The 15963-nt window shown below is 40.1% G+C and overlaps 1 protein-coding gene across 1 annotated transcript; it reads right to left on the bottom strand.

Moving 5' to 3' along the window:
* Nucleotides 1-50: 50 nt before the first annotated feature.
* Nucleotides 51-15724, bottom strand: ndufs1 (NADH:ubiquinone oxidoreductase core subunit S1). The gene is made up of 19 exons (XM_017481372.2): nt 15604-15724; nt 11983-12065; nt 11617-11708; nt 11394-11501; nt 10179-10255; nt 10012-10093; nt 9764-9894; nt 8201-8386; nt 7961-8095; nt 7676-7790; nt 7391-7536; nt 7132-7260; nt 6778-6907; nt 5096-5256; nt 4583-4737; nt 3691-3866; nt 2799-2933; nt 2149-2221; nt 51-281 (listed from the first exon to the last, which is right to left on the bottom strand). Exons 2-19 carry the CDS (start codon nt 12059-12061, stop codon nt 190-192), a joined length of 2202 nt encoding a protein of 733 aa, XP_017336861.1. The 5' UTR covers nt 12062-12065; nt 15604-15724; the 3' UTR covers nt 51-189.
* Between the last annotated feature and the right edge of the window lie 239 nt (nt 15725-15963).

Below are 15963 nucleotides of genomic sequence, written 5' to 3' on the forward strand. Positions count from 1 at the left end.
AACACTTAACTTTGATGTGATTGGAATTCATGTGCTTATACCCGTGCAGATAGTGTACATCATATAACTTTATTCATTACGAGCTTTTGATAACAAAGCAGTTCTCCCTCGATCTCAGCGTGGGAACTAAACGTGGACAACATGTAGAGCGTTTAAATAGAAGGGTCGGACGTTAAATTCGTTCGGGTTTTAACAGATAGCGGGCTCCTCTACTGCTGCCGCTCCCTCGGTCACAGCCTTTACACACTTTGCCATTGTCTGGGAGGCCCTGCTGATGGAGTCTATGAAGAAAAGAAAAAAAATATATATACACACACTTTAATATTGTCAGATATTACACTGTTCAAGCACAGTGCTATTCAAGTAAACTGTTGAATTATACACACACACAGACATACCATCAAAGTCTTAATCTTTGTAAAATAAATAAAATACACACACACACACACACACACACACACACACAGTATCTCTCAAAAGTGAGCACATCCCTCACATTGTTGTAAATATTTGATGATATCTTTTCATGTGACGACACTGAAGAAATGACACTTTGCTACAATGTAAAGTAGTGAGTGTACAGCTTGTGTAACAGTGTACATTTGCTGTCCCCTCAAAATAACTCAACACACAGACATTAATGTCTAAACTGCTGGCAACAAAAGTGAGTACACCCCTAAGTGAAAATGTCCAAATTGGGTCCAAAGTGTCAATATTTTATGTGGCCACCATTATTTTCCAGCACTGCCTTAACCCTCTTGGGCATGGAGTTGACCAGAGCTTCACAGGTTGCCACTGGCGTCCTCTTCCACTCCTCCATGACGACATCACGGGGCTGGTGGATGTTAGAGACCTTGTGTTCCTCCACCTTCCGTTTGAGGATGCCCCACAGATGCTCAATAGGGTTTAGGTTTAGGAGACATGCTTGGCCAGTCCATCACCTTCACCCTCAGCTTCTTTAGCAAGGCAGTGGTCGTCTTGGAGGTGTGTTTGGGGTCGTTATCATGTTGGAATACTGCCCTGCGGCCCAGTCTCAGAAGGGAGGGGATCATGCTCTGCTTCAGTATGTCACAGTACATGTTGGCATTTCATGGTTCCCTCAATGAACTGTAGCTCCCCAGTGCCGGCAGCACTCGTGCAGCCCCAGACCATGACACTCCCACCACCATGCTTGACTGTAGGCAAGGCACACTTGTCTTTGGACTCCTCACCTGGTTGCCACCACACACACTTGACTCCCTCTGAACAAATAAGTTTATCTTGGTCTCATCAGACCACAGGACATGTTCCAGTAATCCATGTCCTTAGTCTGCTTGTCTTCAGCAAACTGTTTGCAGGCTTTCTTGTGCATCATTTTTAGAAGAGGCTTCCTTCTGGGACGACAGCCATGCAGACCAGTTTGATGCAGTGTGCGGTGTATGGTCTGAGCACTGACAGGCTGAACCCCCACCCCTTCAACCTCTGCAGCAATGCTGGCAGCACTCATACGTCTATTTCCCAAACACAACCTCTGGATATGACGCTGAGCACGTCCACTCAACTTCTTTGGTCGACCATGGCGAGGCCTGTTCTGAGTGGAACCTGTCCTGTTAAACTGCTGTATGGTCTTGGTCACCGTGCTGCAGCTCAGTGTCAGGGTCTTGACAATCTTCTTATAGCCTAGGCCATCTTTATGTAGAGCAACAATTCTTTTTTTCAGATCCACAGACAGTTCTTTGCCATGAGGTGCCACGTTGTTCCAGTGACCAGTATGAGGGAGTGTGAAAGCGATGACAGCAAATTTAACACACCTGCTTCCCATTCACACCTGAGACCTTGTAACACTAACAAGTCACATGACACCGGGGAGGGAAAATGGCTAATTGGGCCCAATTTGGACATTTCCACTTAGGGGTGTGCTCACTTTTGTTGCCAGCGGTTTAGACATTAATGTCTGTGTGTTGAGTTATTTTGAGGGGACGGCAAATTTACACTGTTACACAAGCTGTACACTCACTACTTTACATTGTAGCAAAGTGTCATTTCTTCAGTGTTGTCACATGAAAGGATCTAATCAAATATTTACAAAAATGTGAGGGGTGTACTCACTTTTGAGAGATACTGTATATAAAGTTTACACTACACTATAGAAAATGAGTTACTGATTACCTGTCATGTAGAAATCTTTCACTGAAAGCTGAGGAGGAACAAGAGGCTCTGCAAGCAGGGACTGATTCACAGCCTGCGAACAGAGAAGATAGATCATCTAAATACCTGTCAATGATGAATATAAGGGAAGGGGTGGACAAATCAGTAGTCTAGGATATTAGTTGTGTGCGTGCGTTTTTTTTTTTTTAAATTGATAGTTGCCTGGTGGACGAGTAAGCTCCATAGGCTAGTGGACACCAGCAATTTTTTCCTCTCTCATTCAGCAACACGAGAACCCTTGACATTTTCAAAATAAATGTAATTTGGTATGTTTATTTAAGCAACATGCAGTTCACAGTGGTGTGACAATTTGGTGGTGTAACTATAGCACACGATACTTGTGCTGTACCATGTAACCTGTACGCCATACTTTTACATTGTTACGCTATAATTTTTTTTTTACTCCCCCATCATTTAGCCTTCTTAATTAGTTTTCACTTGCCCAGTGGGCTAGCAAGTGGATTTATGACTGGTCCACCCCTGAAGGGAAGAGCACATTTTACAGGTTTCTCACAAACACTATCCCAAAAAAAAAAAAGATTGCTCATACATCCAAACCCAATGAAGGAGAGAAACCAAAGTGGGGAAAAAATAAAAGAAAACACACCAACCTTAGCAAGCTCATTAGCCTGTTTGAAGTAGTTTGCTTCCTCTACATCATCATAACGCACCAGGTTGGGGGACACCTCTGCCAGTCTGTTCCTCACCTCGTCTAATGTCTCGTAGGGCAGAGTGACTCCGGCCAGCTAGCGCACACAAAACAGACCGTACAAATTGGGAAAAAATCCAATATAAAACTAAATTTATATGGAATGGAAGGTCTGCCACTCAAAGTCACGAAGGCTGCTTTTTAGCCTGTTTGAGTCGAAACCCGGTGTGTTTTCCCACCTGATGCAGTTCGCTTGTGTAGGTGAGAATACAATATTTGCACTCTAGTGTGGCCCAAAGCCAGTCCAATTCTCTCTGAATGAGGTGCCTTTAGTCCAGTTCTAAGCAAAGTATAGTGATTCAATTGCAGTGAGAAAGCAATTAGACTCTGGCTCACTTCCTGTAAATGGGTTGATTCAAACATATTGTGTATTTTGGGTTGTTTGCAGCATTTTCTTGTAGATATGAACTGCTAAACTGAGCCACAAGGGACAGACTGAGCCAAAGGGCAGAGCAGTAGCTGCATGTGTTCTGGATATTTTGGAAAGATGAATAGAAAAATGCAAGATGCGATACATAAAGTATATTTTTAAATAGTTATTTATTCAATCTTGTGATTTATTGAGTGCCGGTTCCATGTTCTCCGTCCTTGGGTAGTTTTTGTGATTTCTGCATGCACTTGACAAATCTTTGTTTCCCTCAGACAACTTTTTTTTTTTTTTTGCGCTTTATGGTTTGTTTCATTATGTGCAGTGTGAAACTAAACCAAACCAAAAGTATCTACTTCTCTCTGGTTCAGACTCTGCAAACAGACTAATAAGTATACACTGTATATTAAATCATGTGCACACACACCTCGGAGATCGCTCGAAGGATCTTCCAGTCATCGCGAGCTAAACCAGGTGGGGTAACCGCCACCCTGGTTTGCTGGGCACGCCCCTCTGTGTTTACGTATGTGCCATTCTTCTCGGTGTATGCTGCACCAGGCAGGATGATGTCTGCCATGGTGGCTCCTACATCACCATGGTGACCTGCATCAGGAGAGAGAGAGGTGTTGGCTGTGTGACGCTCATTGCCTTGGGAATGCAGTGAATGTAAAGTACACAAGAACTGTATAATTTAGTCAGTTAATTATCCTCTATACTATATCCTCTTCAAATTTACAGTGGTTTTTGACTTTGTACTTGTAATTAGGAACAAAAAGAATAAAGTATTCCTAAGCATGAATATTGTATTTATTTAAAAAGACTGCAACTGAAATTAATGGAGGAAAAAAAAATAATTCAGACTCCACAAATGTCCAATATTAGTGTGGTTCAATGAACTTTCCACCTGCATATTATTAAACTCTGTCGAATTGTATTGGCAGGGATGTTTAAGTCTTAATAATGACAGTAAGTGCAATTTGCCTGATAAATTTTTTTTTGCAGAATTTACATCAGGAACGTGATCTATTTTATGTAACCTTTACATACATAAAACGTATAAAATATAAATATCAATACTATCAATTTTGGTTTTTTTAAACATAACTGTGTTTATGCTTATGAATATATCAATTTTAGTTCATACTTATAAGTACAAAGTCAAAAGACCTGTGTGAATATATGGACTGGAGGTATATGAAGTAACAAAAGCAAAAAAAAATAAAATAAAATAAATACTTGTTTCCCCTCACTGTAATGGTGAGTCTTTTTGGACAACTCTGCCCTGGTGAGGTAACATGTGAAAGACTAGAAAGATTCACCTTGATAGATAATGAAGGTGCCTTTGGGCAGATCTGCTTTAGTAATGCAGCCGGCATCAGCTCCCAGCAGGAACAGCACTTTGGGGGGGTTCTTTCTGATTGCCTCTACACCAGGCTTATAACCCAGATCCAGTGCTGCCACCTGACTGGCCACTCTACAGAGACACACACACACACACACACCTCTGCATTAAATCAGCCTACAGATATTAATGTCCAAGTTTGAAAAACAGTTCATTTCTAGACACTTGGTTAATTTTCTATTCAGATTACCTTTGATTGAACAGTTGGCTTAACAATAAAAAAAAAAAAATCTATTTTAGGAAAACTAAACTGGTCTACGATTATAATTGATGATTTATGATATTAATGAGCAGTCGTCTCGCTAATACACTGACTAGGCACAATCTATCTAATCGATCACCAATGTCTGAACATGCACTTGGCACAGAGGTTGTCGCACACAAGGCAGTTACTTTACAAAAAGCTAGACAGACATGAAACTGGACAAACCTGTGCAGCACATTGAGGATCTTCCATCCCTCATCAACCCCACTGCTGACACGGGCATTCTGAGCAATTGTAGATACAGCACTCAAGATGGCAGCACCATCTGCCCTCTGGAGGCAAGAGCTTCCAACCACCACTACTGGCCGCTTGGCCTGGGCCAGCACCTAACACCAGGAGACAGTGTTATCAGGATTAAGTGCCATCATGGATGAATCTTATCGTTAGTCCTTTTTCAACACCAAAGTGTTGCCTAATCCTGATACAGTTGAGGCAATAAGTTTACATATTTTGCAGAATCTGCAAAATGTTAATAATTTAAAAATAATAACAATAATAATAATAATAATAACAACAACAACAACAAGGGAACATAAAAAATTATATTTTGTTGTTTATTTAGTGCTGCCTTGAATAAGCTATTTCACATAAATGTTTACAAATAGTCCACAAGACACAATAACTGAATTTACACAAATGACCAGTTCAAAAGTTTACATACTCTCGATTCTTAATACTGTGTTGTTACCTGGACGATCAACGACTGTTTTTATGCTTTTGTGATAGTTGTTCACGAGTCCCTTGTTTGTCCTGAGCAGTTAAACTGCCCACTGTTCTTCAGAAAAATCCTCCAGGTCCTGCACATTCTTTACTTTTCCAGCATATTCTGCATATTTGACTCCTTTCCAACAGTGACTATATGATGTTGAGATGCATCTTTTCACACTGAGGACAACTGAGGGACTCGTACACAACTATTACATAAGGTGCAAACATTCACTGATGCTCAAGGCAGCGACACGATACAATAAGACCTAGGGGGATGTAAACTTTTGAACAGGGTGATCAGTGTAAACTGTTATTATTGGAATATCTTGTTTTCCCCTCCGAGTTAGTACTGCCCTTCAGAAGCTACATAAGATATTTACATGTTTCCCAGAAGACAAAGTAATAATTTACACCAATCATCATGTTCAAACTTTTCCACCCCCCTTGGCTCTTGAGAATCAGTGAATGTTTACTTTCACTTAATTTCAATCTTTGCCTTTTAAATTGATGCATCGATCCAAATCGTCCAAACCTCTACTGTCCAGTGAAGCTGAATAAATGAATAAATGAATGAATGAGCGCCACGGTTATCTTTTTTTTTTTTTTAAATAGCAAACATGGTCCGAGAAAGAAACCACCTTTCCCATGCATTTGCACCAAAATAAGTAGGACTTGTTCTACTAATGCTGAACTTTTTTTGCAAAGCAGAGGCACTTGCATTAAATAGCTGAAAGCAAGTAAATCTTGCATCTACCATCTTATGAATAATTTTTGCACATTTTTTTTTCTTATGCATAATTTTTGATATGCTTGTGCATGTATAGACTCATGTAGTATGAAGGATGTGCTTTAAAAAGCTACAGGTAGTACTTGTGAATGCATTCATGGTTGTTATTTCCACACTGTGCACTATCAAACCCTGAGATCTGGCCATTTCTTATATTAACCAATTGCTGGAACCAGAGTCAGCACCTTAGCAGTGAAAAAGGGGTATAGCACCAGCATTGATGGTAGAATTCAGGTAATATGTTAAGCTAGAATAAATAAATAAAAAAAAGTGATAGAAACCCTGATCAACTAGATGTTCACTGAAACAGATATACTATTTGCAATGGCAGTAAGAAGAAAGGTGGAGTTACCTGGCAGTATGGGTGTGTTCCGGCAGCGATCTCCTGCAGCACCTGAGTGGAATCACCCAGGTGATTGTAAGAGTAGCTAAGATCCACTGGATGACCCACCAAAGAGACTTGCAACTCATTATGGAGCCAACTAGGAAGAGAGAAAAACATTACTTTAAAATGTTACACATTAGACCAGCTCCAGAATTCTTGGCACACCAAGGAGTTGTTATAAAAATAAAATTAAAAAGGTTATGAGGTAAAAATGGCTTGGTAGTTTGCATTAAACCCATGCCTGCGCTGAACCAAGAATGAAAAGACTCAAATACATTCAAATGAATTATAGCAAATAGTGCCATGCTGACAGACAGGCACCTCTTCCGGATTCGTGCGTTGAAGAGGCTAGCCTCATAGCGTGGGTTTGTTCCAATCAGAAGCAGCAGATCGCACTCTTCGATGCCAGCTATACAGGTGTTCAGCAGGTAATTAGAGCGCAGGTCGGTTCTGGGTGAGGGACAGAGTTCAGAGTGTAATTCATTCACATATTACCTAAAGGGCTCATAAATAATAACATGCGTCCTACCAGAGTTGGATAACAGGAGTTTATCCCTTGAGATTAACTAAAGGAACTCACCCAGCACCAGCCACTGGGAAGATCTCCTCAGTGCAGAGGATTTCACTGTCCAGTTTGTTCAGCAGGTCTTTCAAGGCTACCAGAGACTCTGCATCTACCAACCCACCAGCAATAGCTGCAATCTCAGAGCCCTGGACTCCCTGGAGCTGCAAATCCATTCACATGCATACAAAATGTAACGAAAAATACAAAACAAAACAAGGGTATATACATATACATGGTTTAAATAAACAATCACCTACGCTGCATGCAAATATTTAGCACAAAGCTATATACGATAATTACCACGCCAGCTACACGTGTAAGAACATCCTCCCAGGAAGTGGGCACCAGCTGACCGCTGGCATCCTTGATCATGGGTTGGGTCAGGCGCTGCCTCTTCAGTCCATCATAGGCAAACCTGAAAGAATGAACAGTGTTTTAAAAATAAACATTAAAAAAAAGAGGAAAAAAGTGGGAACTAAATTACAAGCAAGTGTTACATTTAGGTGTATGCTCCTCATAAAAGTTTACAGAATTAAATAGAAGAATCGAGGAATTTCGTATTTTCGAGTCTGTCGGAAAGTTGACCTGGTTTTGTCCGAGATCCACTCCTCGTTGATGTCTTCATTAAGGCGAGGCAGGACCCTCATTACCTCTCCACCTCTCGTGCTCACCACGATATTAGAACACACCGCATCAAGCACATCAATAGATTCGGTCTTCCTGTTAACAGAAATAATACACACAATAAATCGCCAGCCTCTTTATAGGAGGCTTACTAAACATTCTTATCTGCCTTCCGTTTCTAATCTGGTCTTTCTAAACTACCTTGTCTCCCAGGGTCGGGATGTGAAAGCATAGGGTTTTGAGGTCAGCGCTCCAACAGGACATATGTCGATCACGTTCCCGGACAGCTCCGACATGAACATTTTCTCTACATAAGTGCCAATCTGCATGCTGTTTCCACGTCCCGTGGTTCCCAGATCCTCCACACCGGCGATCTCACTGGCGAAGCTGCGACAAACAATATTTTCGTGATTACTCGGGTATCCGGCAATGGAAATACGTTTTCTTTGTAAACCTAATCCATAGTACTAAAAAGCAGCTACTTGCACACTATAATCATAACATTCTTACCAGTCCTAGCTTAGATCAGTTAACTACCTATCCTACTATATAGATTAATCATTATGAGTAAATTAAAAAAAAAAAATCTAATTCAGAAACTCGAGAGAAGGACCTGCTGATGCGACTTCAGTGAATGCAGTCATACTTAGAGTTACCGGTGAATGTCTCCTCACATTTGCTAATTTTTTCCCATCAAAACTCTGTCCTCAATGTTTATTTTTCTCACATACCCTTAACATGTGACCTGATGGGCTAAAAAGATTTTTACTTTGGAAGCTATCCACTGTGACCAGCTTTGCGGGTGTCACTAAACGAAAATCAGCTGTGCCATCAACACACTAGGTAATGCCAATTTATCAAAATACAAGAGTATGAAGGAAAATAAATTTTTTTAAAAATAATTTAAAAAATCAATTAGCAAAAAATCAAAAAAGTTTTGGTAAAAACTCCTGCGTGATTGGGCTTATGAAAACATTTACACCCAATCTTACTACAAGTACAATCTGGACTCCAATCTGCTGCTGATCTTCTACCGCTCGTCCGTCGAGAGCCTGCTGACATACTGTATCACGGTGTGGTACGGTAACTGCACCGCAGCAGACAGGGAGAGGCTTCAGAGGGTAGTAAGAGCAGCACAGAAGATCATTGGCTGCCCTCTCCCCTCCCTGATGGATATTTACACTTCCCGTTGCCTCAGCAGAGGAAAAACCATCATTAAGGACAGTTCTCACCCTGGCTTTGATCTGTTCAATCTGTTGCCCTCAGGGAGACGTTACAGGTGCATCAAAACAAGGACTAGTAGATTTAAGAATAGTTTCTTCCCGAAAGCTATTACCATGATAAACAAACACATGTACTGAGTTCACAGCATATGTATATAGTGTCTCAAAACTGTGCATTTCATAGTACCTCCGCCATCCACCCCAATATCTATCTTGCATATCTATCTTGCATATCTTGTTTATTTATCTTGTTTATTTATCTGTGTATTATCTGTTTATTCTTCTTGTTTATCGAATGTACATGTTTGCAGGGAACAAAAAGGAGTGGCTCTTAATTTCATTGTACATATGTATAGTGACAATAAAAAGGCATTCATTCATTCATTCATTCACTAAATGGTTGATAAATGAGACTCTTTGGGTTTGATCAAATCAATCTCAGGAACATAAATTCAGTACATCTATATGCCTTAAAGTTTCACTTGTACAAAACAGAATGAAATAAGTAAAGGTGTACGACACTGGAACTCTGGTCACTCACCGGACACAGCGAGTGCACTGAATACAACGCGTCATGATTGTTTTGATAAGAGGGCCAATGTTTTTGTCTTCCACTGCTCTCTTCCCCTCTGTGAATCGACTTCGGTCCGAGCCAAACATCATTGACTGATCCTACAACGGAAGGCCAGTTTTCAACCATTAGGGGAAAGATTCACTACCACGACAAAATAAATAAATAAATAAATAAAAATTAAAGAGAGAGAGGGGTGACCATTAAAGTCTTCCCACCTGCAAGTCACACTCTCCTCCTTGATCACAGATAGGACAGTCAAGAGGGTGATTCGCAAGAAGGAACTCCATGACTCCCTCTCTAACAAAACGAAATAATTAAAATCAGTCGAATAATTCAGCAAGAAATAACAAACGTGGCTGTAAAGCTACAGGTGAAAGAATACCTGGCCTTTCGCGTCTTTTCAGAGTTCGTCAGTATGTTCCAGCCTTTCATGACGGGCATCGCACATGCGGCAACCGGCTAGAAGTAAAGAACAGAGATGTTTTAAAGAAAGTAATCTTTACAACGATCATACTTCACCTGGCGCTTAGAACAAGAGCTACTCTGATAACATTATAATATTTTTGTAATAATGATAATCTAATAAGAAGCACGACCAAGCGCATATTCCACCTGTTTCATCATCATCAGTTTGTTCAAACTCACATGTGGTCAGAGTGTGTGTAAACTTGATTGCACCGTTTTAACAGCCTGAAAAATGTTTATAGTTAAATAATACGAGTCGATATGATCATTACGTAGAATTAGTGGAGTATATCAAATAAATCTTAATAAATCACTACTAAATAACCTAATAAATGTAGGTAATGACAACGACATTAGATAGAAGATATGAATCAAAATGCTCATATGTGGATCTTTATCAGCCTCTACGTCGTGCAGTTGTGTAATAAGCAGATCTGCGTATAAGAAGCTCGTGTTTTTGAGGTTGTTGTACAGGCATGATTTCACGTCGTCCCTAAAACGCGAGACAATTCTATTGGCTTTGGTGGGCTGTTTTCAGGTGTATGATTCAATTCTTTTGGAGTCTTGTTCATATGAAATACTTATTATTTTTGTTCAGGATGGAATGTTTGGCTCATCTATGCTCATAAATAAAGCTTTAATCAAATCTAACATCAGTTAAATCTGACCTATTCCCGTTTAAACACGGGTAAAAACTGAGCCTGTATTCATTAATCCGCATAAATTTGAAAGCGCATCTTTTTCTCTACGTTTTGGCCTTCCGTGCACGCCAAGCACTGGGCTTTTCGAAAACGCTCTCCTAAGCGGATGCGTTTGAAAACGCTGTTCTCACGTTGTAGCGTGGACCTGAGAAAACTGAGATATTTATAAAAAAAAAAAAAAGAAAAAAAAAAAAAAACAGTGACGCATTTTCAGGTCATGTGACCCATTCGACTCAAAACAAACAAGACGGTGGACGATGTTGTTCTGTAGTTGATGTGCTTATATATATATATATATATATATATATATATATATATATATATATATATATATATATATATATATATATATATATATATATATATATAAAAATCACACACACACAAACTGCATCTGTTAGAGTTCTGAGGTTACTCTAAGAAAATGATACCTTTGGTGCTCGTTCGATCTCCACCAAACACATACGGCAGTTTCCTGCCACAGACAGACGCTCGTGGTAGCAGAAACGAGGAATCTGCACTCCAACTTTCTCACAGGCCTGAGTGAAAACAACGAGCGCTTTAATACGTTTCAGGTCACCTATTAAATGTTTACACGTGAAATGGCCAACTAGCGCCCATCAGTGAACGCTACAGGTCAGTGATGCTTCTCACCTGAAGTACAGTCGTCCCGGGTTCCACCATCACAGGCTTGCCATCTACGAACACCTCGACCAGGTTACTCGAGGCCCGGACTGAGGTCCTTACTGTGATCAACAAAAGCACGACATAATTCATCTCACGACAATAAAGCGCTTCTGTTCTGGGTCAAATTCTGAGTCAGCTTTGAAGAGAATACGGAAAGGAAAAGGATTGGCAAAGGAAGCAAAGAAATTGCATAGGATATAGAAACTAAGATGTGATGCAAAGCTTTAAGCTCACACATAGAAACATTCATTTTGTTTTTCAGCCTTTTAGCTTATCGGCTATTTGTATGTCTAAACATATTTTGTGCATGTTGTCAGATGCGTGTAGTTTTACCATTGCTAGAGGTGGTGAGGTTCCCTTTACAGTGGGCTGCCCCAGCCAGGGCCCGACCAACTGCTGGCAAACGCAACATGACGCTGTCGAGAAATAAAGAAAAAATTTTAAAAATCATCAGCATGTATACTAGTACACATTAGGAATGTAACTAAGACTGCTACAACTAATCGATAATAATGAATAAGTAAAATAATCGAATTAAACGAATTTCATTATGGATTAGTCGTGTCTGTGACGGCGCTGTGGATAACCACCGTCAGTTATGCACCACCGTCAGCACTGTCAGTATGATGTGTGAATTGTGGCTCTGACAGTTCCTCAACCTCAGCTACATCACTCGAAGTCATAACTAGTCTCGACTACAGATGTACGCAGGACTGTTTTTTTTTTTTTTTAATCTTCTCCATGTAGTTGTATTTGTTTGTACCTGCCTGTGACATGCTCAAGTAAATATCGTTGGTTCTATTTCCCAAAATGTAAACTTGCAGTCTAATGTAATCCACCGAGACCCTGACCAAGCAGTTACTAAGAGTGAATGAATGAATGCGCGTGCGCTGCTTCCCAATTCGCCTACGATCCATCCTAAATAGCACCCGAGATAAGAATGAGTGGTTCCCAAGTCCTAAGAAGTATGTTGAAATGAGTGTCCCAAAGGTACCCCCGATGGTCGACTATTTCCAATAGATTTTTGAAGCGTCACTTCAGGGACACTTTCAGCTAACATCGCCCACAACTCCTTGCGTGAAGGAGGACGAGTTTTGTGATGGTTTGCTACACCGAATTCAACCCGCATACACGGCGGAGGAGTGTAATGTCGGGGACGCATTTTAGAGAGGTGAAATGAAAAATAAATCAAGGGGATGATGAATTAAATGGTATAAATGATATAATGAATGAAGAGAAGCTGAAACACAGCGAGGAGTTTGTTTACTGTGAGTGTACGTAACTAGGCGACTAGGTTCTCTTCCGTTACTTGGTGTGTTGGTATGGCTGCGTTCACGCCATGTGGAAACGTTACCGTTATTACTAGACGACAACCTGGACGGTATACTCGGAGCTGTTCGCATCCTCGGACTCCGAATTATACATTAAATGATTATCCAATACTGTGCTAGCTACATGAAACTGTATTGTATGTCTTTCGTTTATTTTCACATTAATCTTGCATTGCTGAAACATTAATAATAGTCAATTATACAAAATATTACGAGATAACTACATTTTACCGCCGAAGCCGCCACCAGTTTGAGCGTTTCCACATGACGTCGCGGAGGTGACGTGGTACAAGTCGGAGCTCTCAGAAAATTCCTAGTTTACAAGTTGTAACTGAGCTCTACGAGGACATGAATGCTTTTTACGAGTCGGAATCTCGTAATTACGGCAATTGCGACGCGACATGGCATGAATGCAGCTTACCAGTTGCGATCAAAATTATTCAACCCTCATTGCAAGTCAGGTTTATTGTCAAAATGTACAGACTTTCAGCTGCTTGCAACGAACAAATCAAACAAAAGAATTTGAAATAGTTCAACACAACGAATGCTTCAAGTGGTTTCCCCAAATTCAACTGAAAAGGAAACTTATAATGACTTCTCCAGTCTCAAAATGATGCACTGGAAACCTGCCGCGTGTGGAAGGCGAGATGGATTCATTGAAGTATCAGGAAATCCTAGGAGAAAACGTCATGCCGTCTGTGAGGAAGATGAAGCTTGGGTGTCATTGGACCTTCCAACAGGACAATGATCCCAAGCATACCTCAAATTCCACCAAGGCTTGGGTGCAGAAGATTCTACAGCCCCATCACAGTCACCTGACTTGAACCCCATAGAAAATCTCTGGTGGGATTTGAAGGCGGCGGTTGCAGCACGCAAACCCAAGAATATTACTGACCTGGAGGCCGTTGCTCATGAGGAACGGGATAAGATTCCTCAGGAACGCTGCAGGAAGCTGGTGTCTGGCTAAGCTTTTCGTTTTCAGCAGGTCATAACAGCAAAAGGGTGCTCTATTAAGTACTAAAGATGATTGCCATGAATGGGTTGAATAATTTTGAGACTGGAGAAGTCATTATAAGTTGCATTTTCAGTTGAATTTGGGGAAACCACTTGAAGCATTCATTGTGTTGAACTATTTCAATTGCTTTTGTTTGACTTATTCATTGCAAACAGCTGAAAGTCTGTACATTTTGCCAATAAATCTGATTTGCAATGAGGGTTGAATCATTTTGATTGCAACTGTATGTCCTAGTACTCGCATACTCTTTTCCTAAACACTCAAAAGCATGCACTTTTTCTTTACAAAAAGAGCACATACTTTTAGTGCAGAATTGGGACGCAGCAGTGGTCTTCGCTTGTCCTAAAACCTTCATATCTGAAGCTTTTACATCATATCACTCTCACGCCTGCAGGAAAGTAAAAACCTCCTGCACACATGACACTTGTTTGTTTGTTTGTTTGGTTGTTGTTGCTCTCCATAGGATCACAGTTCCAACGTACACCTCTAGTCTCAACCAGATGCGGTGTAAACCTTTCTGGCAGAAAGAATAAATGTGCCTCCTCTCCGTAAATTTTAAATAAATAAATAAATAAATCTTTGTATTTTACATCCCTGATATAACATGCGTCTTTTGTATCTACAGCAAGTCCGGTCCAAAGGTTTGTGTCCCCTTGCGATGAAAGTAATTAAACCAAACAAGGTATTAAAGTTTCTTAGAAGTTCCCTCATTAACATAGTAACAGAAACAAATAATAACAGTGAACTGTAAGAGTAAAAATGTTTATTTTATTTTATAATTGTATTAAAATAAAGCTTCCGAAGGTGAATATGATCTAGCTTCTGAAGCTAGCTCCTTCAAAGTGAGGTCAGTGTTTCTTTTTTTTTGTCAGTTGTGGAAATCCAACATAATAATAAGAATTATTATTATTATTATTATTATTATTATTAAGTTCCTGTAATTCTAAGCTGGGTTGCCTGGTCACTTGAATAGAATAAGTTTGATTTAATACCTCATGAACTCAACAAAACAATTCGGTCTATAAACTTGGAGGAAATTTCTAGAAGAGAAGAGAAAAGATTATTGCACAGATTTAAATAATGAACCTGATATTCTGAGAGCTGGATTCTGTTCAGAAACCAGTGCAGTTTTTATGCTTAAATCGCTGACTGCAAAATGTTTGAGAAATTCCCCTCTAGACAAGTACAAGAGAAACATAAGAGAGAGCACAAACATCATGTGTTATGTTATGACACGGGCTGCATGAAACAACGCTGATGTCAAAACTCTTGCGACGCCAAGTGCGCACCTTTATCGAGCTAAAACGTAAATCGCTGAAGAGAAATGCATTTTAAACCTCAACACTGGTCTAAAAACCATTTCCAGTCGTTTAAACCCACTTCCAGTCGTGTCCCTCTGTGTTGACGTTTTGCAGGTTTAGCATAGCTAGCGCTAAGAAGCTAACCCGCTGGTCAAACCAAGGGCAGACAGAACGTCTCGCCTTTTACACACTTCGCCCTCGCAAAAGCACGCCTGTAGTTTCTTTGTATGATATTACAGACAACCATAAGCCAGCTATGAGCCAGCTGTAATCCACCGATACTGCGAAATTAAATCGTGTTTCTTACCTTGACGCTATTTGGCCTTCTGGACCAGAACAGCGCACCAGTAAGTCTTCTTCTTCTTTTTGTTTTTAATAACGGTTGGCAAACCACTAAAGGTGCATTACCGCCACCTATTGAACTGGAGTGTGGGCAGTAGATTGGTAGGGGGAAAAAATTAATAATAATAAAAATAAATAAAAAAAGAAAATATAATACAATAAAAATAAAATAAACAAACTAATAATAATAATAATAATAATACCAAAACAACAATACATAAATAAAAGAAAATAAAGAGATAAATAGCTATATACTAGATATTTCCGCTAGATTACTAAAGAGCGCACCCGTAATACATTCGCTTATGAAGGAGCTTTCAACGCA

This window comes from Ictalurus punctatus, chromosome 12, assembly GCF_001660625.3.
Source record: "Ictalurus punctatus breed USDA103 chromosome 12, Coco_2.0, whole genome shotgun sequence".
Lineage (NCBI taxonomy): Eukaryota > Metazoa > Chordata > Actinopteri > Siluriformes > Ictaluridae > Ictalurus > Ictalurus punctatus.

Excerpts from the sequence above, each read along its gene's own strand:
- ndufs1 (XM_017481372.2), bottom strand. The coding sequence starts at position 12,061 with ATGTTGCGTTTGCCAGCAGTTGGTCGGGCCCTGGCTGGGGCAGCCCAC. Across the intron at positions 10,094-10,178 it reads GAAAAGACGCGAAAGGCCAG|AGAGGGAGTCATGGAGTTCC; the intron begins GTATTCTTTCAC and ends TCGTTTTGTTAG. Across the intron at positions 7,261-7,390 it reads TTCCCAGTGGCTGGTGCTGG|AACCGACCTGCGCTCTAATT; the intron begins GTGAGTTCCTTT and ends TCCCTCACCCAG.